The sequence below is a fragment of the Phoxinus phoxinus genome, assembly GCF_949152265.1.
Source record: "Phoxinus phoxinus genome assembly, chromosome: 12".
Lineage (NCBI taxonomy): Eukaryota > Metazoa > Chordata > Actinopteri > Cypriniformes > Leuciscidae > Phoxinus > Phoxinus phoxinus.
In genome coordinates, this window is record NC_136887.1 from 1,987,466 (window position 1) to 1,999,778 (window position 12,313).

Sequence of the window (12,313 nt, forward strand, 5' to 3'; positions counted from 1 at the left end):
TTTACACTGCAGGAACTGGGAACTTTGGGCTGGTACTCGGTGTGTTTACACCACAGGAACTGGGAACTTTGGGCTGGTACTCGGTGTGTTTACACTGCAGGAACTGGGAACTTTGGGCTGGTACTCGGTGTGTTTACACTGCAGGAACTGGGAACTTTGGGCTGGTACTCGGTGTGTTTACACTGCAGGAACCGCAGGAACTGGGAACTTTGGGCTGGTACTCGGTGTGTTTACACCGCAGGAACTGGGAACTTTGGGCTGGTACTCTGTGTGTTTACACTGCAGGAACTGGGAACTTTGGGCTGGTACTCTGTGTGTTTACACCGCAGGAACTGGGAACTTTGGGCTGGTACTCTGTGTGTTTACACTGCAGGAACTGGGAACTTTGGGCTGGTACTCGGTGTGTTTACACTGCAGGAACCGCAGGAACTGGGAACTTTGGGCTGGTACTCTGTGTGTTTACACCGCAGGAACTGGGAACTTTGGGCTGGTACTCGGTGTGTTTACACCGCAGGAACTGGGAACTTTGGGCTGGTACTCGGTGTGTTTACACCACAGGAACTGGGAACTTTGGGCTGGTACTCGGTGTGTTTACACCGCAGGAACTGGGAACTTTGGGCTGGTACTCGGTGTGTTTACACCGCAGGAACTGGGAACTTTGGGCTGGTACTCGGTGTGTTTACACCGCAGGAACTGGGAACTTTGGGCTGGTACTCGGTGTGTTTACACCGCAGGAACTGGGAACTTTAGGCTGGTACTCGGTGTGTTTACACTGCAGGAACCGCAGGAACTGGGAACTTTGGGCTGGTACTCGGTGTGTTTACACCGCAGGAACTGGGAACTTTGGGCTGGTACTCTGTGTGTTTACACTGCAGGAACTGGGAACTTTGGGCTGGTACTCTGTGTGTTTACACCGCAGGAACTGGGAACTTTGGGCTGGTACTCTGTGTGTTTACACTGCAGGAACTGGGAACTTTGGGCTGGTACTCTGTGTGTTTACACCGCAGGAACTGGGAACTTTGGGCTGGTACTCTGTGTGTTTACACCGCAGGAACTGGGAACTTTGGGCTGGTACTCGGTGTGTTTACACCACAGGAACTGGGAACTTTGGGCTGGTACTCGGTGTGTTTACACCGCAGGAACTGGGAACTTTGGGCTGGTACTCGGTGTGTTTACACCGCAGGAACTGGGAACTTTGGGCTGGTACTCGGTGTGTTTACACCGCAGGAACTGGGAACTTTGGGCTGGTACTCGGTGTGTTTACACCGCAGGAACTGGGAACTTTGGGCTGGTACTCGGTGTGTTTACACTGCAGGAACCGCAGGAACTGGGAACTTTGGGCTGGTACTCGGTGTGTTTACACCGCAGGAACTGGGAACTTTGGGCTGGTACTCGGTGTGTTTACACCGCAGGAACTGGGAACTTTGGGCTGGTACTCGGTGTGTTTACACCGCAGGAACTGGGAACTTTGGGCTGGTACTCGGTGTGTTTACACCACAGGAACTGGGAACTTTGGGCTGGTACTCGGTGTGTTTACACCACAGGAACTGGGAACTTTGGGCTGGTACTCTGTGTGTTTACACCGCAGGAACTGGGAACTTTGGGCTGGTACTCGGTGTGTTTACACCACAGGAACTGGGAACTTTGGGCTGGTACTCTGTGTGTTTACACCGCAAGAATCAGGGTCTAAATGAGGTTCCGGGTAAATATTTTCCCCTGCTGGCGAGGTGGTACTTTTTAAAAGTTCAGGAACTTTCGGGGGCGGGACTTGTGCGCTGAACATGCTGATTGGTTGTGTTCACGCCGCATTTGGATTGGATGACTCCACGCAGCATTATATTTTAACCGGCATTTTTAAAACTCTATTGCGGTTCGTGGCTTCATGCAGTAAGAGTCGTCTGTCTGCAAATATGAAAAAAAAAAAAAAACCCGGCTGGACCGACGACGAGGTTCAGGCTTTATTAAGCGTATTTGTGGAAGAGGACATTTTCTGCACGTTCGTCCCAGCCGTCTCACGGTCAATGTCCGCATTTCACGGCCTTCTGTTTATTCAGATTCAGCGAGTGTGATGCCCGATAGGGGTGTGTGTGTGTGTGTGTGTGTGTGTGTGTGTGTGTGTGTGTGTGTGTGTGTGTGTGTGTGTGAGACGGCCTCTGGTGTTCAGATGGATATGTGTGTGTGTGTGTGTGTGTGTGAGACGCCCTCTGGTGTTCAGATGGATATGATGTGTGTGTGTGTGTGACGCCCTCTTGTGTTCAGATGGATATGATGTGTGTGTGTGTGTGTCTGTGTGTGTGTGACACCCTCTGGTGTTCAGATGGATATGGTGTGTGTGTGTGTGTGTGTGTGTGTGTGTGTGTGTGTGTGTGTGTGTGTGTGTGTCTGTGTGTGTGTGACACCCTCTGGTGTTCAGATGCATATGGTGTGTGTGTGACGCCCTCTGGTGTTCAGATGGATGTGATAGGGGTGTGTGTGTGTGTTTCTGTGTGTGTGTGTGTGTGACGCCCTCTGGCGTTCAGATGTATATGGTGTGTGTGTGTGTGTGTCGAACTGTGCATAAAATAATCACAGCCTTTGCCAAATCGCGTGTGGTTTCATTGTGATTAATTGTGCAGCCCTACTTCAAAGTTTAATGCTCTTTCTACTGATACACATAACAAGCCGTTAATAGTATTTCTGAATCTTTCTTCAGATGGACAAACACCAGAAAGTGCAGAGCTATAAATAATGAGACTCGAGTCCAGTTGCCTTAAAATAAAATAAACAGTAAACTGTAATCACACTGTGACTGCTGTACAGTATAATGATACTAACTGTAGTTTTTCCAGCTTGAGTTGTGGGTTCATCAGTAGATCACGGAGGTTTTCCACTCCAGAGTCTCCTAGTTTATTCCAGCTCAGCTCCAGCTCTCTCAGGTGTGATGGGTTTGAGTTCAGAGCTGAAGTCACAGCAGAACATCCTTCACCTGTCACACAACAGCATCTTAACCTACATTAGAAGAGAGAGAGAGAGAGAGAGAGAGAGAGAGAGAGAGAGAGAGAGAGAGAGAGAGAGAGAGAGAGAGAGAGAGAGAGAGAGAGAGAGAGAGAGAGAGAGAGAGAGAGATCTTCTTATATAATTAAATCAAAACATAAGAGACCTATTTTATTTTTTTTAAATAAAAATCATTCAAACATACATATTTATATTTATATCACACAAAACAAAATTACACTCCTCAACACTCATAAATTAAATACAAAGCTTCACACATACACACACACACACACACAAATAATCAACATCATTAATGAGGCTAAAATAAGCATATTCCATCATTAATCTCTTCTTTATAAAAAAAACTAATCAAAACAGCGTCTACACTTTCCCTCTCTTCTACTTTATTTCTTCTTATGCACCAAATTGATAACTTTGCTGCACCATTCAAGAAATGTAATAAAACCACTTTGGATTTATATTTTGTTGAATATTTGGGACCAAAAATAATCCATTCTTGATTAAAACTTCCTATTAACTGTATACTCCAGCTTTCCATTAAATCCATTTCCCAAACGTTTCAGACACCCCACAAAAAGGACAACCCTCATCATCTGAGACATTAAGGAGTGCTTTGTGTCTGTTCGTAGCTAAAACCCCATGTACAATTCTCCACTGAAGATCACCCACACTCTTTTCAATGGGTCTTGTGTACAGGGACCGCCAGCTACCTTTCGGGGGAAAGCCTGATTCAAACACCATTGTCCATTTAATGTCTCTTATATCCTTGAGATGTTGGTAATTGATGTTTTTTACACAAGCTCTGTAAAGTGTTTGTCTGCTCAAAATACTGAAAAGCTTCAGTTCCGGTATATCCATAGACAGCAATTTTCTGTCGTCTTCCTGCCAGTCTTCTTTTTTTATGGAAACATGCAATTCAGGAAAATGAGCATTATCTCCAGCATCACAATTCTCCACAGGAGAAACTTTCATGAAAGAACAGGGAGGCCTCCTCAAGATCATATAGCATACTCATGATAAAGCGTTCAGACCTAAAGCCCACCTTATGTGCCGATTCCTCTACAGATATCCAGCTCAGTTCCCTGCGTAGATGGCATATTTTGGAGACTCCTGCTTTCAACATTGCTGACCTAACAGTGGCAGAACGATTGAAAAACAAAGGCTCTTCATATACCCGCTGATTGTTTCCTTCTCTTGAAAATGATAAAGTCAGAAAAAGTCTGCCGAGCTTGCAATACACTCTGGTAGAAAACAGTCATTCCTTCCAAATCTACTCCTTCAGGGGACATGACAAATAATTGCTTATCCAAGCCCATTCTTCTATTTTTTTCTCGCAGCAGAGCACATGCTTGTAAAAGGAACACAGCAATCCTTGAAAAAAAAGTCAATTAAAAGGTACAATATGCAAGATTTTCTGCCGCTAGAGGCGCTACATTCCAAACAACAACAACAGCGGTGTAGCTTGATGACGATGTGAAGGAATGATGGGAACTATCGTTTTTAACTCCACCGTGGATGTAAATCAGTCAGACGGGAATCGAAAAATCATATTCATGGATGAGGTAAAGTTCTATTTTTATAAATGTTGCGTTTAATGACATGCTTTTATTTCATTAAAATGAGTTAACCCCCTGGGGTCGGCAATCACGCCGGCGTGATTTGCGCGTTTTTTTTCACATAGCAGCTGAATAAACTTAAAATACTCCGTCATATATGGTCATACAGACTTAATAAGGATTTCAGGATTTTGAAACTTTTGTTCTATACATGAATTGCCTCAGGCCTTCCATTAAGTTCACTCATTGTGTGGGGATCACAGATGTCAATTTCTTAGATACTTCTATTTCAATTGTGGATAACCAAATAGTCTCTTCCCTCTATAGAAAGGAGACAGCTAAGAACAGTCTTCTTCATGCCAACAGTGCTCACCCAATGCCCCTGAAACGCGGTCTACCATATAGTCAATTCCTGAGACTTCATCGTATCTGTTCCAGGAGAGAAGACTTTGAGTTGAAAGCCCAGAGCATGTATATGGACTTTAAATCACGGGGCTATCCCAAAAAGTGGCTTGATACTGCTCTTGACAAGGTTTCTAGAATACAGAGAAAGGAGGTGACCAATTTGACTAAAGACACAAAAAATAAGAATTTTTCTTGTATTTTCAAATCCACATATAGTCCACTTAGCAATGATATCAAAATCATCATTAAGAAACACTGGCATATTATTCAAAGTGATCCTCAACTATTGAGTGTATTTAATGATCAACCACTTTGTGTCTTTTCTAGGAGCTCGAATTTGAGGGACAAACTTGTTCATGCTGATACCTACATCTCATCTCCAACCACTCTTGTCGATGCCCAGGGTAATTTCCCATGTCACAACTGTTCCTCTTGTACCAAGTATGTTAAATGCAAATTTTTTACACATCCTCGTACATTAAAAACATACAAGATCAGACAATTGATTACCTGTAAAAGCACACATGTGATTTATATCATCATTTGTCCATGTTCACAACTATATGTTGGGAAAACTACACGTGCATTACGCACAAGAATGATTGAACATACTAGTGCTATTAGAAGACAGGATGATACATCCTCAATTTCTCGTCATTTTAAATCTGCGAACCACTCTTTGGCTGACATGAAGTTCCTGGGCATCGAGAGGATCCTTCCCCACAGGAGAGGTGGAGATAGAGACAGAAAATTACTCCAAAGAGAGGCCTTTTGGATTTTTGAACTTAAATCCCTATTTCCTGAGGGTATGAATGAAGAACTTGAACTGTCATGCTTTTTATAAAATCTGATTATTCTCTGTAGTTATGTTTCATATTTCCTGCTAAATGTTGTCAAAATCTGCTGTGAATTCTACTTAAGTGATCAATGAGGTAATTACTCTCCTGAGATAATTGTATTCAATCACTTATCTGTGAAAATTGGATTCAGCTGATTGATCTCAATTACTGACTTGTTAAAAAAAGGGGTGAATCTTGTTTGTTAAGTGAGCACTGAGGAAAGCATGTGCTGAAACGTTTGCTCGCCTTGTCTGTTTTTAAATTCACCTGCACTTTGCACTTTATTAATAAAATAATGTTTTCGTAGACACTTTCTGTCTCAATTGGATCAGTGTGCGGCTAGCCACTCTCTCTACTCCTACCATTCGCCTGGCTCTACGCACCTGAAGTAAATGGACTCATAACAAAAGGATACTTTTCTGGTTGGAGCGCTACATATCCCTCTAAGCATACAGACTTAATAAAAATGAAAAAATAATCTGTGAGATGTCTACTTTTGTATGTGTCCACTTACAATCAAAACAAAACGTTGTGCTTTTGTAAAATAAAGAAATTAAACAGGGTGTGCATTCTGCCTCTCCGTCTCGTGAACTTTTTTTTTCTTGAGCACGTCTCTAAACATTTAAAAAACTCAGCGAATACTTGTCACACATTTGTGAGCTCTATATATTTATAATCATTTAAGTGTGTAGTTTTAAATTATCTGATTCAAAACGAAAACAAATATTCTCTGTTTAAGTAATTTGTATAAAACCAACAAGATATTCAGTTTCTCTAACCCTTCCTCATTAGTTTTAATGTGACCACACCCACACGCGCAAAACATATAGAGATGCAAATCGTCCATGTGTCGCGCGAACGCCCCCATTACCTCAACAACAAAGCGGCAAACTTTATCAGTCCTCTGCAGTCGTCGAGTTTGGAAGACACGCTGTGAGATTATTGGGTTTACATCTGAAGAAGAAGATCACGATTTGAAGACAAGAACGATTTTAAGGTAAGAAATAATTCTGAATTATATTAGTTAGTGTTATTGTTGCATAAACTTCATATTGCCATTGAACTGTTGCTCGATGCTTCAGTGAATGTCCCCTGCACGCGCTGTGAGAGTTTGAGTCATTCGCGCGTCGTGCGTTTGAAAAGCAAAACGCACCATGATTTTACTCCAATCTCATTTCATAACGTCATATTGATTGTAAACATTTGAAGTAACATATGATAATCAATATGTTTTTCTCTAGTGTAGTGTTACTGAAGTGTTCCTTTTTAACGATGCCTGCTATACTATTGTTCTTATTATTTGATTCAGCCCTGCAGGTATATGCCTACAAGGCACAACAAATGTATATATATGTATATATATATATATATATATATATATATATATATATATATATATATATATATATATATATATATATATATGTGTGTGTGTGTGTGTGTATTTTGTAAATTTTAAAAAGGAATTTTCACCAGAAATCTAAAATGTATTCCCACAATCATGCAGCCCTGGTTTCTTCTTGATATCAGCATGCTCACAGCTTTTTTATATATATATATATTTTTTAGGTAGCTACCCGTCCTGCTGACTTCAACATGAGCATGAGGAGGTAAAGTGAAAAATCAAACACCTTGGAAATGACAGGTATGCACTATGTTTCCAGGAAAGGAAAGGTGTGTGACTGGTTAAGTCTCTGTCTTTAGTTCAGTGTGTTAAATAATGTGCTTTTTGCCATTTGTTGTGTATCTTTGGATTATGTTGTGTTGTAAATAAATTCAAACAATCAAAAAGCCATTTTTTTTTAAATCTCCTCATTCTTTGTGCAAGGTAATGTAATGATAGTGCCTGAGAGCTCCTAATAGGGCCATTATAGGAGGGCCTTTGTCTTTTCTCAGGTGTGAAACACTCAATATTCATGGTGGTTAACGCCTCCTCGCATAAAGCTTTCTTACACAAAACATGTCATACAAATTTTAAATCAATATATTGTCTTATCTGAATGAGTATTCAGGATGATTTTCACATAGTTTTGGAGCAAATATTCTAGGCTACGTGATACAATTTTCAAAAGCCTTGCGAAGAAATAATTAGTTTGTGTTTCATGACATTATTTCAGTTACTTTTTTTTTGGTCATTTTCACAAACCACGCATAAATGTTATTATCTCAAAACTACAAACTTTTACATACATGCTGCTGACATATTATTGTAGCAGAGTTTGTGCTGAATGCAGTGTAATAAGACCTTAGCCATGAAAATGTCACAAGTAACAGAAATAAGCACAAATGTTAGAGCATGTCCGAACACCTCCAGGACCCAGAAAACACCTCAGACCCCAGAGGGTTAACCACAAGAAAAGTAAGGTTTAATACTAAATTGGTATCATTTTACTGTATTTGTCGATTCATTGTTGTGATAACGCTGCGCAGTTTTACGTGTTCTAAACAATTGTTGTAAAAGTGCATTCGAACACACATATAATTTTTGCCAAAAGACGGATTAATCTTTATGTATAACACATAATATATTTATTTACATGGCCATAAACACCAGACGTGATAAACAATGTCAATAAACTAAACACAAGCCTAAAGCAATAATACTTTCCTTACATAAACATAACTATTACCGAATGCTACATTTGGAATATATCAAATTTGGAATATGTCGACAGAACCGGCTGCAATCGGTAAAGAATAATTGTGTTCCATAACGACTGCACGAAACAAGCTAACGTTTGTTGCTTGATAGACGCTACAACTACAACTCCCGCATTTGTCCAGGACTCCGTGCAGTACGAGCGGAAACCGAGGGTAACGCGGATATGACGCCATTGACTGGCGACTCCAGCTCACCCCCGCTCACACGTCTTGTTTCCTCGGTTAAAATCGATATAAAATTTTTTTTTTTTTTATATATCTTTCTCAAATTTTGCCATTTCATGTTTGATTTTACAGGAAGTGTGTGCCATAAATTGTTGACAGAAAATCTTAATCTTGAGTTTTCCCGATTTCCCACCACTGAAGATTATCATCATAATTATTTTTGCTCAACCCAGCAATTCCAAAACAATTTAAAATTCTCATAAAAATGTACATTTTTATTTAATCTAATACCAAAATGCCAGTAGACAAATTGTGGTTTTGTTTCTGATAAAATAACATTCACAATAATGAGCTGATGATCAGAGATAATACAATGTGTGATATATGCACCTCTCACTCTAGGGGCCCTATCACACACCCGGCGCGACGCAAGTGTTTGTTGCTAGTTTCAGCCTGACGCAGTTAACCCTTTTAGACCATGTGCCGGCATGGATTCTGACATGTCACTTGCGCCGTGTGCTTTAGACCATAAGTTCAGATCATTAAAATAGGGCCCTATTACACTGGTTATTATGTAAATAAAAACTATCCAGGCGTGCCGGACTAATTCTACCTACTGCCACTTTAATCCGACTATATTGTCTAACTTTTTTTTTTTTCTCTCTCCACACATCTACTGACCCTAACTGAGAGATTATTGCCTTTAAAACTTCCTTCTCCATTCCTATCAATAACAAAATGTAGGGTGCAATTAAAGTCTCCATCAATAAACAAAAAAATGTCTTGTGAAAGAGAAACAAGAGTGTTTTAAGCATCTCATAAAGCTTAATTTTGTCCCTACCAATATTTGGTGCATAAACATTAACCCATAGGGGTCCAACATGTTTTGGGGCCCTTGAGAGGTTTTGACATGCCCTGTGATTTTTATGCTTTTTTCAGTTGCTTATAAACATATTAATGGAAACGGTGTCATTACACTCTATTCAGCACAAACAGGGCTACCATAATATGCGAGCAACATGTATGTACATGTTTGTATTTTGGAGAAAATAACATTTTTGCATGGTCATTAAAAAAACTAAAATATTAGGTTTCTGAAATAAGGCCACAAAACACATGCTAAATATGTGTCCACAAGACTTTTGACTAATGGATGTTGTAGCCTATAATTTTTGCTTCAAAATGATGTGAAAATCATCCTGCCTACTTATTAACATAAAACAATACCTTTATTTAAATTTTGTCAGACACTTTTTGTTAAGAAAGCCAATATGCGTGGGGGCGTGAATGATCATGAATAATGCTGTGATTCACACCTGAGAAGACAATGACTTGCATAATAAGCCTTTCAGTCAGGTCACATACATATATATTGCTTGTAGTTTATTTAGAATATAGTTAAAGGTTATTATAGGTACATTTTTCCAGGATTATTCTTACTATTACGCTATTATTATTCCTCACAGCGTCACAAGACGACGTAAAGTACGTGAATCTGATTAAACTTGATGCTTTTTATCAAGTTGATGTGGGCGTTGACAGGTTTGCATGTGTTGCATTTGCATTTCAATAGCGTGTGCTCTCCGTAGGCGTGTTCACATGAGCAAATAAAGAGCTGCAATGAGAATGACTGACATCTCTCTCTTTTCATATAGATTACATAAACAGGGAATATTTGTTTTCGTTGTGAATTAGATCATTTAAATAAAAGTAGACACTTAAATGTTTATACAGATATATGCGCATGTCTGTGTGACAAGTATTCGCTGAGTTTTGTTTCAGTTTAGAGACGTGCTCCAGAAAAAAAGTTCACGAAGACGGAGAGGCAGAAAGCACACCCTGTTTATTTTCTTTATTTTACAAAAGCACAATGTTTTGTTTCAAATGTCAGTGGACATATACAAAAGTAGACATTTGACAGTTTATTTTTTCATATTTCTTTTGTCTGTATGACCATAAATTACAGAGTATTTTAAGTCTATTTTGCTGCTATGTGAAGTAAATCCACCAAAACGCGCCGGCGCATTTGTCAACTAAGACAAAACTTTAATCTTTTATTTTAGCTTTAATTAAAAAAAGCCGCCCCTTTTCTAATTGTCCATCAGCAAGTCCATACTTGCTCTGCAGCAATAATCAACAGCATCATCAGCATAGCAGATCTAGTCCGCCAAATACATTAACTGTCACATTGTTAATGTGTTTTCTGTTGTTTCCATGGACTTTTAGGTTGTTTTTCTCATTTAGTGTTTTTCGTCATCTCTGTCGTCATTTTCATTAGTTCATTTTCATCACCTGTCTAGTTAATCAGTTAATCACCCTTCATTGTCTTCACCTGTTGTACCCTCGTCATCCTCTGTATTTAAGTTCCTGTCTTTCTCCCTTCAGTTGTCGGTCAATGTTTGTTTATGTTACGTTGTATGGAGAGTGTTACCCTTGCCTGTACCAGTTTTGTTTAAGTTTTATTATAGTAAAAGTTTGAATTGGAACCTTAGGCCTCTGCCTGTCTTCATCCGCACCATACCCGTGACAGATTGACCGACCAAAAACGCTATGGAGGCATTTCTGTTTAATCAGAATGGGAGTTCTTTGGAGGAGTTTGTGGAAGTTTACCTTCATCTTCATCTGGATGTTTACTGGGAAGAGGAGTTTTTGAAGCAACGGTTCTGGAGAGGACTTGATGATCCACTAGCCCAGATATTGCTGCTCAGGGACTTAGATAGACCTTTTATTGAGTTTATGGACAGAGCACTTTGGGTGTGTGGTTCCTCACTCACTGTGGGAGACGTCCAGCCAGATCTTGAGCCCGCTGACCCTGCGCCAGAGCCCTCGTCGCTGCCCAGCACAGAGCCCTCATCGCTGCCCAGCACAGAGCCCTCATCGCTGCCCAGCACAGAGCCCTCATCGCTGCCCAGCACAGAGCCCTCATCGCTGCCCAGCACAGAGCCCTCATCGCTGCCCAGCACAGAGCCCTCATCGCTGCCCAGCACAGAGCCCTCATCGCTGCCCAGCACAGAGCCCTCATCGCTGCCCAGCACAGAGCCCTCATCGCTGCCCAGCACAGAGCCCTCATCGCTGCCCAGCACAGAGCTTCCTGCACCGCTGGTCCCGTCCAGCCCAGAGCTTCCTGCACCGCTGGTCCCGTCCAGCCCAGAGCTTCCTGCACCGCTGGTCCCGTCCAGCCCAGAGCTTCCTGCACCGCTGGTCCCGTCCAGCCCAGAGCTTCCTGCACCGCTGGTCCCGTCCAGCCCAGAGCTTCCTGCACCGCTGGTCCCGTCCAGCCCAGAGCTTCCTGCACCGCTGGTCCCGTCCAGCCCAGAGCTTCCTGCACCGCTGGTCCCGTCCAGCCCAGAGCTTCCTGCACCGCTGGTCCCGTCCAGCCCAGAGCCTTCGCCGCTGGTCCCGTCCAGCCCAGAGCCTTCGCCGCTGGTCCCGTCCAGCCCAGAGCCTTCGCCGCTGGTCCCGTCCAGCCCAGAGCCTTCGCCGCTGGTCCCGTCCAGCCCAGAGCTTCCTGCACCGCTGGTCCCGTCCAGCCCAGAGCTTCCTGCACCGCTGGTTCCGTCCAGTCCAGAGCTTCCTGTACCGCTGGTCCCGTCCAGCCCAGAGCTTCCTGCACCGCTGGTCCCGTCCAGCCCAGAGCTTCCTGCACCGCTGGTCCCGTCCAGCCCTGAGCTTCCTGCACCGCTGGTCCCG

General features: G+C 42.1%; 1 protein-coding gene across 1 annotated transcript in view; it reads right to left on the reverse strand.

The window, feature by feature from the left end:
• Positions 1 to 12,313, reverse strand: part of LOC307007574 (NACHT, LRR and PYD domains-containing protein 3-like) — an 85,613-nt gene that overhangs the window by 33,585 nt on the left and 39,715 nt on the right. The window contains exon 8 of the mRNA XM_079629725.1: positions 2,815 to 2,988. Within this exon, the coding sequence (XP_079485851.1) occupies positions 2,815 to 2,988 (174 nt within the window). The remainder of the gene's footprint in view (positions 1 to 2,814; positions 2,989 to 12,313) is intronic.